General features: G+C 40.0%; 1 protein-coding gene and 1 non-coding gene across 4 annotated transcripts in view; both read left to right on the top strand.

Annotated features, from left to right (window-relative positions):
• Positions 1–16,094, top strand: part of ATG2B (autophagy related 2B) — a 78,934-nt gene that overhangs the window by 26,627 nt on the left and 36,213 nt on the right. For all 3 annotated transcript variants that reach the window (XM_004754730.3, XM_013057417.2, XM_004754729.3), the window contains exons 11-18: positions 228–489; positions 2,613–2,763; positions 3,496–3,588; positions 3,718–3,906; positions 5,689–5,962; positions 7,899–8,001; positions 9,794–9,989; positions 10,302–10,444. In XM_004754730.3, the coding sequence (XP_004754787.1) occupies positions 228–489; positions 2,613–2,763; positions 3,496–3,588; positions 3,718–3,906; positions 5,689–5,962; positions 7,899–8,001; positions 9,794–9,989; positions 10,302–10,444 (1,411 nt within the window). The remainder of the gene's footprint in view (positions 1–227; positions 490–2,612; positions 2,764–3,495; positions 3,589–3,717; positions 3,907–5,688; positions 5,963–7,898; positions 8,002–9,793; positions 9,990–10,301; positions 10,445–16,094) is intronic.
• Positions 6,171–6,334, top strand: LOC123390595. The gene has a single exon (XR_006605142.1). It is a non-coding gene; the product is annotated as a U1 spliceosomal RNA (small nuclear RNA).

Below are 16,094 nucleotides of genomic sequence, written 5' to 3'. Positions count from 1 at the left end.
TTGTTCATATGTTTCTTTTTGACACTTCAGGTATCAAGAACCCTGGATATCAAATGTAGAAAGATAACAGTTTATCTTACTTGTTTAATATCAAATATCATTCAGACTGTTCTGTGATCACCTGCTTTTTAAAACTAACACTTGAGTAATTTCTTTATAATTTTGATGTAATGGATAGTTTTTAAGTATTAAATGTTATGTCTATAATTTTAACCGATGTGTTTCAGCTCTTCCATCTAGATCTGTTTCAGTGGATGAATCCAGGCCTGAACTTATTTTCAGACTAGCTGTGGGAACATTTTCCATTTCCGTGCTTCACATTGATCCTTTATCACCACCTGAAACGTCATTGAACCTTAATCCACTGACACCTTTGGCAATAGCTTTCTTTACCTGTATAGAAAAGATTGACCCAGCAAGATTTTCAACAGATGATTTTAAGTCTTTTCGAACAGTATTTGCAGAAGCTTGCAAACACGATCACCTTAGGTAAATTCTCTCATGTTTATTAATGATGCTTGAAAAAGAACCGTATGGGTGCTTTTTTATCTGCCTATTTCTTTTTTTGATTCACATTTTATTTGTAAATGAGGGAATAAGTGAGGTTTTCTTGCAGTGCTACAAAAATGTTTACCATAGAATCTCTTACTCAGGTTACTTGGCATGTAAAACTATTTGCATATAAGATGAGATAATCTGGAGTTTTCTCTGCTCTTGACAATTTTTAAGATTTTTTTTTTTAATTCATTGGTTGGAGAGCACACACATGAGAAATGAGCAGGAAGTGGAGGCAGAGGGAGAAGCAGACTCCATGCTGAGCTGGGAGCCCAAAGTTGGGACGCGATCTTAGGACCCCAGGTTCATGACCTGAGCTAAAGTCAGACGCTTAACCTACAGAGCCAACCAGGCACCCTTGACAAGTTTTTTGGCTATATTTTGCCAGTTAAAATATTGGCACCATTATAATAAAAAAAATAGTTCTTTTTGTCACTGGCTCAGCAGAGATGGCAATGGTGCTGAGAGTGGAGTGGGCTCATGAGCAGGGACATGGACACAACATGACTCCCATGCCACTGTCTGGGGGTGGGAGAGGGTACCAAGGCTGATCCTGAGCCTGGAGGCTGTATTTTCAGTTTCTGCTTGAAGAAGTTAAAGCCATCTGGGGGGACCTGGGTGGCTAAGTGGGTTATGTCCAGCTCTTGATCTCAGCTGAGGTCTTGATCTCAGGGTTGTGAGTTCAAGTCCCAAATTGGGCTCCATGCTGGGTATGGAGCCTATTTAAAAACAACAACAACAAAATTTTATTTAAAAAAAAAGAAAGCTGGGGTGCCTGGGTGGCTCAGCGGGTTGGAGCCTCTGCCTTCGGCTCAGGTCATGATCTCAGGGTTTTGGGATCGAGCCCCACGTCGGGCTGTCTTCTCCGCAGGGAGCCTGCTTCCTCCTCTCTGCCTGCCTCTCTGCCTACTTGTGATCTCTGTCAAATGAATAAATAAAATCTTTAAAAAAAAAAAAAAAAAAAGAAAGCTGCCCACATAGCCAGTGATTCTTTCATGGTTTGAGTCCTAATAGATGAAGAGATAATTAAATCTGTAAGTATAATATTATTAATATGTATAATATTAATATGCTCATGTTAATATGAAAGTTTCTTTTGATTATATTTTATGTTAATGGTTTAGGCACATATATTAGTATTTTAAGAAAAGTTTGACCTTTTGGGGCGCCTGGGTGGCTCAGTGGGTTAAGCCGCTGCCTTGGCTTGGGTCATGATCTCAGGGTCCTGGAATCGAGCCTCGCATCGGGCTCTCTGCTCAGCAGGGAGCCTGCTTCCTCCTCTCTCTCTGCCTGCCTCTATGCCTACTTGTGATCTCTCTCTGTCAAATAAATAAATAAAATCTTAAAAAAAAAAAAAGAAAAGAAAAGTTTGACCTTTTGATTTTGTTTTCTTTTCTTTTTTTTTGAAGTGTTAAAATTAATCCACAGAGTAGTTTTTATATCTAGCTGAAAAAACTCTGCAAGCTAGGACCATAGTATTTATAATTAAACTGTAAAAACATTTGACAAGGTTTCAAATGTCTGCCAGTAGGAAATACAACAAAAGCAACAAAAACAGGAAGATGACTTTCACTTGAGGTCCACTGACTGAAGGTTTTGAAATATTGCATGAAGTTTTTATTAAAGATTTTATTTATTTATTCGACAGAGAGAGAGATCACAAGTAGGCAGAGAGGCAGGCAGAGAGAGAAGAGGAAGCAGGCTCCCTACTGAGCAGAGAGCCCGATGTGGGGGCATACATATATTTTACAGATATGAAAGTTTTTTTTTTTTTTCCTTCACTGCAGTGTAAACTTAAAGTGTCAAAGAAGGGAAGGCATTGTTGGGAAATAAATACATTCTGGATAATTTCCTATCAGACACTGCTTTCTTAATGTCAGGGAATAGGCAGTTTGAAGCACTCTTTCTGGTTAATACACTTAGGTATGTTAGTTATTGCTAACAACTTGAACTTGTGTTAATAAAGCACGATTATCCACCTATTGTGACGTGTACTATTCTTTGCCACATTGGTTAACCTAGAGGTATACTCTTAAATGCTTCATTTTCTGTAATAGATTTATAGGAACTGGCATGAAAGTGTCCTATGAACAAAGACAGAGACCAACTTCCCGATATTTTAGTACTGATATGTCCCTTGGGCAAATGGAACTCTTGGAGTGCCTGTTTCCAACTGATTCTCATTCTGTTCCTCCTCACTACACAGAGGTAAATGCTAGATACTTTGTCTTTAGGATTATTCTTTAAATCTGCCTTGCTTTTATAGGGTTGTATTTACAGCATTGATTTTATTTAAAAAAAAAAAGTATAGGAAGTCACAGAGGAAGGAAGTGTGCGTGTGTGCGTGTGCACGCATGTTTGTTTTGTTGAAACATTTTAAAGTATGGCATTCAAGGTCATTGTAAGAGTCTTAGAATTTTTAGAGTTGACTTGTTTCAGAGAAGCAGACAGGTAATGGGACAGTTGACTTTATTTCACTAACTTTCTAGGCACTATTAACTTCAGAAGAAGTCTGTTAAGTACTGAATGCCCATAGTGTGTTAATAAGCACTGTTCAAGGACAAGCAAAATGTGTTTTGTTCATTTATTATTAGTCTGATTTTTTTCCAATTTTAGAAGTGTGTACTAGAGAAACTTTCCAAAGCTATCAAGATAACATTTATTGCTGTTACTTTGCCCTTGTACATTATTTTATTTTCAGATTACTTTCTTAGGCATTAATTCACTTGAATTCTCAGTACGTTCTGCAGATGAGATACTAAGTGTCACAGAAATTAACTTGTCTAAGATTTACATTGCTTGTGAATGACCAAAATGAAATGTAAAATCAGCTTTCCTGATTTCAAAAAAGTCTTTATACCATTAGCATCTCTGTTAATTCGTGGGATGAATTATAGTTTAAGATCTTACAATTAACTTATTTCTGTCCTTGTTTGTAAGCTTTTAATGTTCCATTCCAAAGAACGAGCGGATTCCCATCCCCCTGTGTGCCTTCAGCTTCATTATAAGCATTCTGAGAATAAAGGACCCCAGGTAAGAAGCCTTATTGTGTGTTGCCACCTGTAAATTTTCATTTGATACATATTCTGTGACAGTCATACTGTTGCCACTTAATTTTGTAGTAGTGATCATGTTAATGTTTTCCTTTTTCTTTTTTTAAAGGGTAATCAAGCAAGACTAAGTTCTGTACCTCAGAAGGCAGAATTACAGATTAAGTTAAATCCTGTGTTTTGTGAGCTGGATATCAGTATTGTGGACAGGTTAAATTCCTTGCTCCAACCACAGAAGCTTACCACAGTAGAGATGATGGCTTCACACATGTATACTTCATACAATAAGCATATTAGTCTCGTAAGTATTCAGAACATTACAAATACTAATCCCAAGTATAGCTTGCTAATGGGCTTAGTAGGATCATTTCTGAATTTAAGTATTCTCAATAGATTAAATAGCATATAGTATTAAAACAGCATTGTTCATAATGAAAAGATGGAGACTTTTATGTCTGGATGGCAGACTAGCTGAGTAAGTTTTGTAGTAATATTGAATGAAGTTTTATGTGGCCATTTTGAATGAGGGTTATAAAGATGGTGTAGCAACATGAAGAAAGCTTATGAAGAAGTATTAAGAGAAAAAGTGAAACCTATTTTTCCACATAAGCTTTTGTCACAACTGTGTAAATAGAACTGAGGTAGAGTGAAAGAATGGATAGAAATATACCAGTTGGTAGCATTGATTATGTTAGAGTGTAGAATTAGATTTCCTTTCCCTCTCTCTGTATATCTGAATTTTATAAATTACAATTACATTATCTGCACAAAATTTATTCAGACATTCAGTCAACTACCTGGTCTACCTATAAAATGTAGCCCCTATATTGTAAGGTACACTTTTGAAAGTGGGAACATAATGTATGCCGTTGTGTTATCGAGCATCACATTTAGATCTGTCTACTGCATGGTGTCTCTGTCTCTTGTCAGATTTGCAAGAGATCTGTTAGGAATTTTGGGCTGGAATTGGGCGGGGGGGTTCTTAGACCAGGAACAGACAGAACTTTGGTTAAAAGAAAATGGAAGAGCTATTTTTCTACTTACTTGTTTCCCCCTTAATTAGTGGTAGGTCTTCACATTAAGTCACATTCTTTATTTTTTGTTGTCATCAGTTACTTATATTTCAAGTTCTGTGGGGCTAGCATGCATACATGCTGTTAGCCATAGATGTACTGGGATGATGGTTAGTCTCTTGGGTTATTTTTGCTGAAGAGTGGGGGATGGTATTACGGAGTCCAAGAGGGGAGAGAAAGAACAGGTGTGCTGAAACTCCCAGTGCAGGATAAGAAAGGAATTCCCTAATCCTGGAGGTTTCACTGATTCATGAAAGAGTGTTACCACCTGTAGTGTACTCTGGGCTAAAGCTTTATAAGCTTCAGTACATTTTAGAAAAACAAACTCCCCCCAAACAGAAATAGACTTGTATTTGAAGGGCATGTTCTTTGACCCTTTTGTTGCAACATGGCTTTGAGTAGAGGGTGCATATGTGTCTTGGTTTCCTAAGGGTCGTTTGATGGGCTCATACCCTTGGGTTGGATGGGAGCAGAGTGAGTCACTTGGTGAATATTTAGAACTTAGGCTGTGCCAGGCTCTAGGCTTAGTCCTGGAAATCTAAAGTTAAGTTGGGGATGGGCCCTGGCATTTGGCATAATCTATCTTATTTCCCATCAAGTCTTTAGAATAGCATGTTGGTAGATAAAGCCTTCAGATTGAAAGTTGAATTGATTTTTAACTGTATTGGATTTATTGTAACCTAATTTACATGCTGTTGTTTTTTTAGTCTATAGTAAAATGTGCATATCTATAGTGCCTGTGTCTTTGTTTCAGTTTTTATTTTGATTGATTGACTTTCACTTACTTGGTTTAACTTTTGCCAGTTATTTGAAGTTTTATCAATAACTATTGCGTTATAAAATTTCATTACACTAAATTAATATGGTAGTAGTTAATTTGAGTTATATTTTAATGCAGTATACTGAATGAAGAGTAGATATGATTATGTATATTGTAATGTTGAATATCCGTGTCATTTATGTTCATCTAACTTGATGTTTTGGCATATTTTTGATATTTTGTGTTTTAGCACAAGGCTTTTACTGAAGTATTTCTGGATGATTCACATAATCCTGCAAATTGTCGGATATCAGTACAAGTTGCCACACCAGCGTTCAACCTTTCCGTTCGCTTCCCAATACCTGATCTTCGGTCAGATCAAGAAAGAGGGCCGTGGTTTAAGAAGTCACTTCAGAAGGAGATCCTTCATTTAGCATTCACAGATCTAGAATTTAAGACTGAATTTATAGGAGGATCAACCCCGGAACAAATTAAATTGGAACTTACCTTTAGAGAACTAGTGGGTAAGATGGACTATGCAGAGCCAGAGCAGAAACAAGCAACTGCTGCTCAAGGAAACATGAAAAATTCTATGGCAGCCCCCAATATAGACACCGTTAGAAAGCAAGAGAAATGACTTTTTTCCAGTATTGTATACCAATATGTGATAGAATTAATTTTTTAAAAAGTTGCTAAGCATGATTATTTACTCTATTAAAATACTTACTTTCAGAAATTACGTGGCAGGGGAGATACCATGATCACAAAGGTGGTTTTCCCACGGTGAGGCTTGTCCATTGCACTCCGGATGTGCTGACCCCTGCAATTTTCCCAAATGTGGGAAACTTGACTACATGATTTGTGGTAGTGGGGGATTGCGTTCGTGCTTTTCCCTTAAAAAAAAAAAAAAAAATTTCTACAGGGGAGTAGAGTGCTTTAGCTTACCTTTTTTTTTTTTTTTAAACATTTTATTTGGGGTGGGGGGAGCATGAACAGGGGCAGAGGCTAGAGGGAGAAGTAGGCTTTCTGCTGAGCAGGGACCCTGACACAGGGCTCCATGCCAGGACCCTGAGATCACGACCCAAGCCAAAAGCAGACACTTCACTGACTGAGCCACCCAGATGCCCCTTTAGCTTACATTTTTATTGCCACCTGACTCCTTACTTGTTGTAGGGCTGAAAGTAACCAGAATTTCTTGAGTTCCACTCTGTGTTAGGTACTGTACCAAGCATTTCACATGTGTTACTGGTTTTCTTTCCTCATCATGGTTATGTTAGACTTATTATTTCCAGTTATTTTTATCCTTTATAAGTGAGGAATCCATAGACTTAAGAAGAGGTACCTTCCAAGACCACGTGGTAGTAAATGGCAGAATCAAGATTCAAACCAAAGTCTCACACTTGAGGTTTCAGTCATCATACTAATCTCTGTTGATTTTTCTTTGTAAAGCCTGTTGACAGCTTTTCTGTATTTACTTTTGTCATCTGACAGAATATATATTGACTTAGGGTAAACCAGGTCTATGTGGAACTCTGGAAGATTCTGACATTTCATTCTGTCGTTCCAAATCAGCTTGCCTCTGCCACTATACCCTTCTTCTTTTTTTTTTTTTAATATTTTATTTATTTGACAGACAGAAATCATAGATAGGCAGAGAGACAGGCATAGTGAGAAGGGGGAAGCAGGCTCCCTGCTGAGCAGAGAGCCCCACGTGGGGCTCCATCCCAGGACCCTGAGATCATGACCCGAGTGAAGGCAGAGGCTTAACCCACTGAGCCACCCAGGGACCCTGCCATTATACCCTTCTAATCGCAAGCTCCCCTGCCACCATATCCTGCTTCTCCATCTCAGGGGATAGGCTGCAAAGTATTTTTTCCCTTGTCCTGAGTTTTACGCATCTTTAGAGATATTTATAATTGATGTGATAGTGATGACTTCATGAAATGGACTTTAGGAGTTGTCTGAACTTCTCTTATCTACAGTGGGAAGAAACATTATTCTAGAGGAAAGTCATTCTGTGTGAAATGGACAGACAAGCATACATAGGGTTATTGTGAGTGGAAGTAATTCTTCCAGTGCTTAGTACAAGACACTTAAGAAATATAGTTATTATCTCTATGTTCCTATAATTGCATAAACTTTGATGTAGAATAACCATTCAGTGGCAGTACGTGGCAACTGCTGCATTTAGTGTGTCATGATTATGTACCTGACATAAGAATTGGAGTTTGAACAGAAGACATCATCTTTATCTGCTCCTTCTGTCTCCTCACATGTATCCATGAAATAGGAACAAAAGAATAAGTGCTGTGCAACCTAATGTTGCCCTGTGTCCTTTCCTGTGCAACTTAATGTTGCCCTGTGTCCCTGATTCAGAAGATCTTTGCTTATGTTAGGAGGAAGCTATCTTTAAGCACTTGAGAAGAAATGCACTGTAGTTAATCAGTCTTGTTTTACTAGGGTCATTCCAGGAAGATAAAGGAGAACCGTCTGTTAAGTTTTTCCATGTGTCTAGTGGAGTAGGTGGAGATACAGCATCTTCAGATGATTTTGACTGGCCACGGTGAGTAACCAGGTGGATATGATAGACATTTAATGAGATTATCCTTTCAAAAATGCTGTGGTACTTTTTTTTTTTTTTTTAAAGATTTTGAGAACATGTGTGTAGTGGGGAGGGGCAGAGCCAAGGGAGAGAGAGAATCTGAAGCAGACTGCACATGCCAAACAAGAGCCCCACGCAGGGCTTGATCTCAGGACCCTGAATCATGACCTGAACTGAAACCAAGAGTTGGTTGCTTAACCGATTGTACCACCCAGGTGCCCCTGCTGTAGTACATCCAATCAATGTTTTGGCACTCAATTTAAACTAAAAATACTCAGCCCTGATGAGATAACACAGAGAGAGTTGGACAAATTAAGTTGACAAATCCAGTGAGGGTACTACTTTATGAAAGGTGTCTGTCAGTACTGTGAGAGATGAAGGAATAAAATGTGTTCCCTGGTCTCGAGTCACCCCGTTTAATTAGAGGGACTAAAGAATCATTAACCATTTAAAAGAAATAGTTCAGAGCTACAGTAGAAGAGTTACATGCATCATTTGGTTAGTTGTCAAGTGAATTTTATAGTATGCGATTGCTTTGGGGCACTTTTTCAAATCATGGGCCCCACCCTGAGATTTTGGGGTAGAGCCTGGGCATCAGGGTAATCTAAAAAATTACGCCAGATGATTCCAGCGTGCAGACGGATATCAAGAATCGCTGCTTCGGATTTCTTAGGAGAATTAATAAAGTAATATTTATATTTGTTAAGAGATTATTATTAACATTTGTTAATTACTCATTATATATTATAGCAAGACTATTAATAGCCTGATAGTGGGCTTGGGTATATTTAAAAGGATTTAGTTTACTTGAAATAATGACTTTTATTATATTGAAAACTAAATATTTAATACCTGAGAATTAATCTTTTTTTGTGCCCTTTCCCTGCCAGCCTTTTTTCTACCTGCCCCTGTGGATCAGACCTCGCAGGCTCTTAGGAGCAGTGTGATCAGGACGTGCCTGATAATGAGCAGTTCAGTGCCCGAGTTTTCATCATAAGAAATGGGTTTACTTCGATTAATTTGGAGCACAGTTAGTTACATTAGGATATCTATAAATTAGGAAACAGTCATGATTGTTCATAAGGGGAGCCAACTGGCAGCACTTACTTGAGGGAAAAACCCACGATAGATGCCCCACAGTGGTTCGCTTTGAAGGCACCAGGCGTCCACACTACAGTGTTGGGAAGGAGACGGCAAAGCCTTAGCTAGTGCTGCGCAGGGAGCAGGAAAGCAGGCGCCCAGGGTGTCTGCTGCTTTACTTCAGGTTTGTGTCTTCTGTGCAACAAGGCAAGCCTTTAATTACTGAAATTCCTGAAGGAAAATGGTACTTCATTGTTTGCAGTTCTCAGTTGTTCTCTTATCAGTCTCTTTTCCATTTGAACAATTTCTATGGCAGAAGTTCTCTTAGATGTGTAATACTCTGTCATAGCAGAACAGACCCCAGAAGCCTTTGGTTTCAGGAAAATAGAATTCTTAGGTCAAATTTGCCAGCTGTTAGTGAAATTGAAAGATAACTGTCCTCACAAGGTCAGATTTTCAGTTAGCAAAGTATGAAATATGAATGCTCTTCTTTTATTTGTTTCATCCGTTCTACATTTTGAAGTTTACAGCACGCTCAGAAGTGGTTACATGAGACCTAGACTTTGTAGAGAAGCTGCGTCCTATCATCAGTGGTCTTTGTATCAGTGCAGAAAGGTTAAAGCCTTGCTGTTCCCACTGAGACCTTGACCTCTTAAATTGTCTCTGCTGTCAGAATTGTACTGAAATTAAACCCGCCAGCTGTGCATTCCATTTTGGAGAGAATAGCAGCTGAGGAAGAGGAGAGTGACGGCCGCTATCAGGAGGAGGAGGAGGAGGGAGGTGCTCATTCCCTGAAGGATGTTTGTGATCTGCGAAGACCAGCCCCATCTCCCTTCTCGTCGCGGAGAGTCATGTTTGAAAATGAGCAGGTAAAATGCGAGTGAGCAACGAAGGGGTTGTCCTTGACCGTACAGCAGTCCTTTTCATTCTTTGTTTTTGAAGAAGCACTTGGTATACTGTGCTAGGCTCTTAACTCTAAGACTGAATCGTAATTTTGTTTTCTTCCCTGGTTAAAAGTTACATGCTTGTTTATCTGTTTAGGCAAGAAAATGCTACTATTACTTTAAACATGAAATGGTTATTTGATGCTTTTTTTGCACTGAACTCGTATATTTTAGTAAAAGGCAAAAGATTTATACGATCTGAAGAGAAACCAGAGCATTTGAACTCTTATATTTTAGATGGTGATGCCAGGAGACCCTGTGGAAATGACAGAGTTTCAGGATAAAGCAATCAGCAATTCTCACTACGTGCTGGAACTTACATTACCCAACGTTCATATAACACTACCTAATAAACGCTTTTATGAGAAGCTTTATAATAGGTGAGTTTCAACACATTTATTATTATTTTTAACGATTTTATTTATTTATTTGACACAGAGAGAGATTACAAGTAGGCAGGCGGGGTGGGAGGAAGCAGGCTCCCTGCTGAGCAGAGAGCCTGACATGGGGCTGGATCCCAGGACCCTGAGATCCTGACCTGAGCCGAAGGCAGAGGCTTAACCTGCTGAGCCACCCAGGCGCCCCAGTTTCAGTACATTCAGTTGAGTCTTTGGGATTGGACTTTTCTGCCTAACTGCCTCCCTATTTCCCCACGTTCCCTTTTTCTTTCCTTGCTTAAATGTTATCTATCATCTCTGGGTACTTCCTGTGATGTTGATTACAAAACTGGTAACTGTTGCTGTGGGCTGTTGTAATAGCAGAGTTTCCTAACCAGTGTGTCTAGTAACTAGGTTACTTCTACATGATGTTTATTCCTTCCACCTTTGTTGGCTATTTGCTGTCCGTCAGCTTACCACAGAGTTCTGGGCAAATGTCTTCCATGTGTGCAGTGACATGAAAAGAGTTTGGAGACCCCTGTATGGAGGGCCAGCAGGTGCCGGGGTAAAATCAGAATCCTACAGTCTGTTACAAGGAACATCCTTTTTTGAGAGTTTCAAAAAACATCTTCCTAGAATTATAAAACTCAGGCTTGTCAACTTGTATAACACAATTTAAATTGATTGCAAATATCCTTAAATATACATACAAAGCAAATATGTTGAAATAAATAGCATTCTAGAGTTAAAAGAGCCTAGGCTCTGAATTCCTTCACAGCGGACCCGAACTGAGCTTAGTTTCCTCATGTGTAAAATGTAGATGATTCTTGAACCTGTCTCAGAGGGTTGTTCGGAGCATTAGATGATACGGCACTGGAGAAGTTTGGAGAACAGCGCCTGGCAAACAGTGAGCACTCAGTAGTCCTCTGTTACAGTCCTTCTTCCCATCCACTGGAGGAATCACTTCTATAGCACACCTGAAAGATGGTCATGTGCTCTTCTAGAAGAAAGATGTTCTTAGTGTCAGTCATCACTAGCTTCTCCTATGTGAGACGAGCTTCTTGTTTCTGTCAGTCTTTAGAATCTATACTGTTGTTTCTGCTGTATGTTTTCTTGATATCAGATATTCTGGCCCTTTATTCCTTAACTGTTAATAGTAAGCTCTGGATCTCCTTATTGCTTATTAGTGACCAGGATTATTGGTCTTAGAATCAGAAAATTAAGTTCCCGAAAGATCTGCTTTTAGTCGTCTTGATGATGAGTTTCACAGGATTGTCCATATGAGATGTAGGAAGAAAATGCTAGTTCTTCTCTTTAACCTTAAAAAAAATCTTCGTTTTTTTTAACGATTTATCTTAGAGAGCATGTGCAAAAGTGCAAGAGGGAGAAAGAATCTCAGGCAGACACCGTGCTGAGTGCAGAGCCCGACATGCCAGGCCTTGATCTTACGACCCTGAGATCACAATCTGAGCCAAAACCAAGAGTTGACGGCTTAACTATGCCACCCAGGCACCCCTACAGTCTTTAAAGTTTATATTTTTATATTTGTTTTATGTTATACATAATTTGTGTAAGTAGAAGCCTATGATTTATAAATTTGTATCAGAGGCTTTTACCGTTTTTATTTTTGTTTTTAGCTGTTACACATGAGCTAACGTTTAGAAACTACTGACCCCTAGACCGTTCTTCCCTTATAGTTAGGAATATCTACCAAGAGTTGACAAACGGTGCAAGGCTAAGACTGAGCAAAATGAAACGACTAGTACAGGACCTAACCTAGCGGTCAGAAGAGCTTAATTGGTTTCTTTCTCTTTTTGCATTTGCTTGAGCAGGTTGGTTAGATTTGGGAAATCAGAACAGAAACATGCACCTTAAACATTCAGTTTACAAATATGTTCATTTATAATTTCTGTTTAAGATACAAGACAAGGCCTTTCTTTTCTTCCTTTTAATATGAGCCACAGATGGAAGTTTTACATAATACACGGTTTTGTCTACAGTTTTCAGTTACTGAATAGTTTCAAAGGAATCTGAGTGTAAAATCCTTCTGGGTTTTTAAGATTTTTTCCGCCTTAGTCTATATATTTAAGTCATCTGTTAGGTATACTTTAACTCAATAGTACACTAACAACGATAAATACAGGTGAGATGAGCACATTTGAGGCCAAACACAGTTGGCAGTTGGTGAACATACAGAACGTAGAGCTCAGCCGACAGGAGCAGACTCTTCGGTGTGCTGGAGCCTCATCCGGAAGATCCAGCGGTTAGCATATGGGGGTCGCCCGTCAGTATGGCGGCGGGAGGCGCGGTGGGGGGGGCGTTGATCGCTCAAATCTGGTAACAAGCGAGTTATCTGTTCTTCTGCGGAGTTGGTTAAATAGTGGGTTTTTTTTTTTTGAGATTTTATGTATTTTTTTTTTTTTAAATATTTCATTTATTTATTTGACAGAGATCACAAGTAGGCAGAGAGGCAGGCAGAGAGAGAGAGAGAGGGAAGCAGGCTCTCCGCTGAGCAGGGAACCCGATGCGGGGCTCGATCCCAGGATCCTGGGATCATGACCTGAGCCGAAGGCAGAGGCTTTAACCCACTGAGCCACCCGGGTGCCCCAAGATTTTATGTATTTATTTGACAGAGATAGATCACAAGTAGGTAGAGAGGCGGGTAGAGAGAGCGGGGAAAGCAGCCTCCCCGCTGAGCAGAGAGCCCAACTCGGGCTCGATCCTAGGACCCTGAGATCATGACCTGAGCCGAAGGCAGAGGCTTAACCTACTGAGCCACCCCGGCGCTCTAGTAGTGGTTGTTGAAGAGTGTTTCTGTTCTGCCTTACTCTGCTCACTTCTCTGGCTCTTAGGTACCTACAGTTACATAAATGTTGAAGTACTTCTTCCCCCTGTGCGGCATATAAATCGCATATCTAAGTTCTTCAGGGTGTGAATTCTTTGTTCCTCATTTGGCTTTGAATAGGTCTGTTTTTATTTTGAATTAATATTTAATTTTTTGAGTTAATAGTGTTTCCAAGTTTTCATATATTCTCAGAATTATAGGAAAGTTGCAAGTATAGAACAAAGAGCTCCCTGCCCCACCACCAAACCATCTGAGAGTAAGCTGCTGACCTGATGCCCCTCCCTGAGCACTCAAGTGTGTATTTCCCAAGGACAAGGATACTCTTATACATCATTTTCTCATTTTATGGCTGAATTACGATTAATAATCTGTATTATCTAATCTTCACACCCCAGTTGAGTTTTGCTAAATGTTTGCAAAATACTGACCTTTTATCTATGTAATTTCTAAAATTTATTTTTAGTTTTTATTTCATACACTAAAAAAAGACTTTCTGAGGAGGAGATATAACCAACTTTGCCTTAACTTCATACATTTTAGGATCTTGGTTTAGTCCTCTAGTGCTGTGGTCTATGGGCTCTTTTTATTTATTTATTTATTTAATATTTTATTTATTTATTTGACAGAGAGCTAGAGAGCACAAGTAAGCAGAGTGGCAGGGAGAGGGAGAAGCAGGCTCTCTGCTAAGCAGGGGGCCTAATGTGGGGCTCGATCCCAGGACCCTGGAATCATGACCTGAGCTAAAGGCAGCCGCTTAACCGACTGAGCCACCCAGGCGCCTCTTTTCAGATAGACAGTCTCATGGAACAGGAGGATTTTTTCTGTTAAAGTCCTTTAGAGTAGCACATAAAAGACTCTTCACTAGCTTTGTTAAATCAGATATTTTTTGTCTGTTACATTTCAGGCTCATAGCCACAGAATCATGGTGATGTGTCCTTAAATATCCTTTAAAAAAAAATCTATTTGAGAGATAAGAGTGAGAGAATCCCAGGCAGACCCCCTGCTGAGTGAGGAACCCGACCTAGGGCTCAATTCCACAACCTTGAAATTATGACCTGAGCCAAAATCAAGAGTCAGATCCTTAACTGACTGAGCCGCCCAGGGGTTCCTTTGTCCTCAAATATCTTGAGTGCTTTCTTTCTGGTATTGGAAGCATCATCCAGTGTTTTATGGGATTAATGATATGAAGACTGTGTTTAGACCAAAATGTAAATAAGGAAAACGCAAAATCATACAACGCTTACATTTTAGAACTCCAGGTTTTAGCATAAAGTCCTAGTTTCTCTAACCTATGAAGATAAGAGAATGGTTTAAGGAATAAACTTAGGGAAGGGCATTTTCTGAGAAAATTCTTCATTTTATATCTTCATTATTTACAAAGGGGTTTAGAGTAAGATTGGCTTTAGACTCTTGTTTCTTTGTCCTATGAGCAGTATACCCAAGAAGCAGTGAGCCGGTGAGTACCACAGTCTGGGGCGTAGCTATCTGTGTTGTGTCTGAGGTGAGACCTACTTCTGCCCTTTATCCCTGGTGTTCTTCACCTACGGATGGTTCCAAATGGAGAGCTTTTGGGGTGGGGATTTCAACCTACTGAGAGTCACGGTACTCAGTCCTGGTTTATACTTTCTAAGCTTAGGAATTGGCCCAGGAAGTTCCTAGACAAGTTCCTAGACAAGTGGCTTCTCACAGGAAGGGCCAGGCCTATGTCATCGCTTGGCACCTTGACTGGTATTCACACTAGACTTTACCATGAGGCTGTGCCTTTGGCAGTCCTGCCATGCGAGTCATCCATGGTCCTCTCAGCTGCAAACCCTCAGTGCCTGCTACGTGACAGCCACTGTGCTAGGCACATTTAAAGATGACCAAGACCTAAGGCCCTTTCTCTGAGAGGCTACAGTTTTGGAAGGGGAAGCAAGAAAATAACTGTTACAGCCTCCATGATTGAGTTACGTATGTGAAGGATTCACTGTGGGTCCAGATCTTAACAGCAGGCTTCCGAGAGGACATTGTGAAGTCTGAGTATTAATAGAAATGTTAGAGCAGGGGTGATAATGGGGGGTGAGGGGATAGGAGCAGGAGGGCATCTGAGTAGTGACAGCTATTTCTTTGAAAAAGTAGGATGTGCTATTAGTCTAGCTTGAGATGTATCACCCGTTAACCACCAGGACTGACTTGGCTGTGCAGCAAGTAGAGGGTTTCCTGTCTTTGTTCCTATTTCGGATACATTCTTAATCCATGCCCACTTCCCAGGGAAGTGGTGCTTTCTGTGGGAGAGAGAGAAAGGAGTTATCCCTAGGAACAGTGAGTCATGAGGAGAGCTGAATTGGGAGCTGGGCAGGATCTGGGCTGTGGCCCTGGTCCTCCCACAAATTGTGACTTTGGGTAAGGCACTTAACCTTTAGGAGGCAGTTTCTCCTCTTCAGTGTGAAGTGAGAGTAATGATTCTTCCTCCTGCCCCATGGGATTGGCGGGGCGAGGGGAGGGGGGTGCTGGGCGGGATGGGGGCGGGTGCGGGGGATTGGGGGGGACGGGGCAGCTGATGAGACAGCGTGCTGTGACTGTTTATAGAGTTGCTCTCCAGTGTGAACAGCCTTTTCTCTGTTTTTTAAATGTTTTTAAATTAACTTCCTCCTGTAAAGTGCATTTAGGTGTATGTAATTTGGAACACATGGCATAGGTAAAACCGGGCAGATAGCTAATTGTACCTAATTGTACAGATTCTTTTCTTACTGCCCTCAGTAGAGCTGCATCAGTAACTTTTCCATTGAAAGGACATAATGCTTTAAAAAAAAGCAAACAAACAAAACC

This window comes from Mustela putorius, unplaced genomic scaffold, assembly GCF_011764305.1.
Source record: "Mustela putorius furo isolate JIRA1106 unplaced genomic scaffold, ASM1176430v1.1 tig00000129_pilon_pilon_pilon, whole genome shotgun sequence".
NCBI classification, from domain to species: domain Eukaryota; kingdom Metazoa; phylum Chordata; class Mammalia; order Carnivora; family Mustelidae; genus Mustela; species Mustela putorius.
The sequence above is the reverse complement of the archived record's forward strand: the minus strand, read 5'-3'. Positions and strand labels throughout refer to the sequence as shown.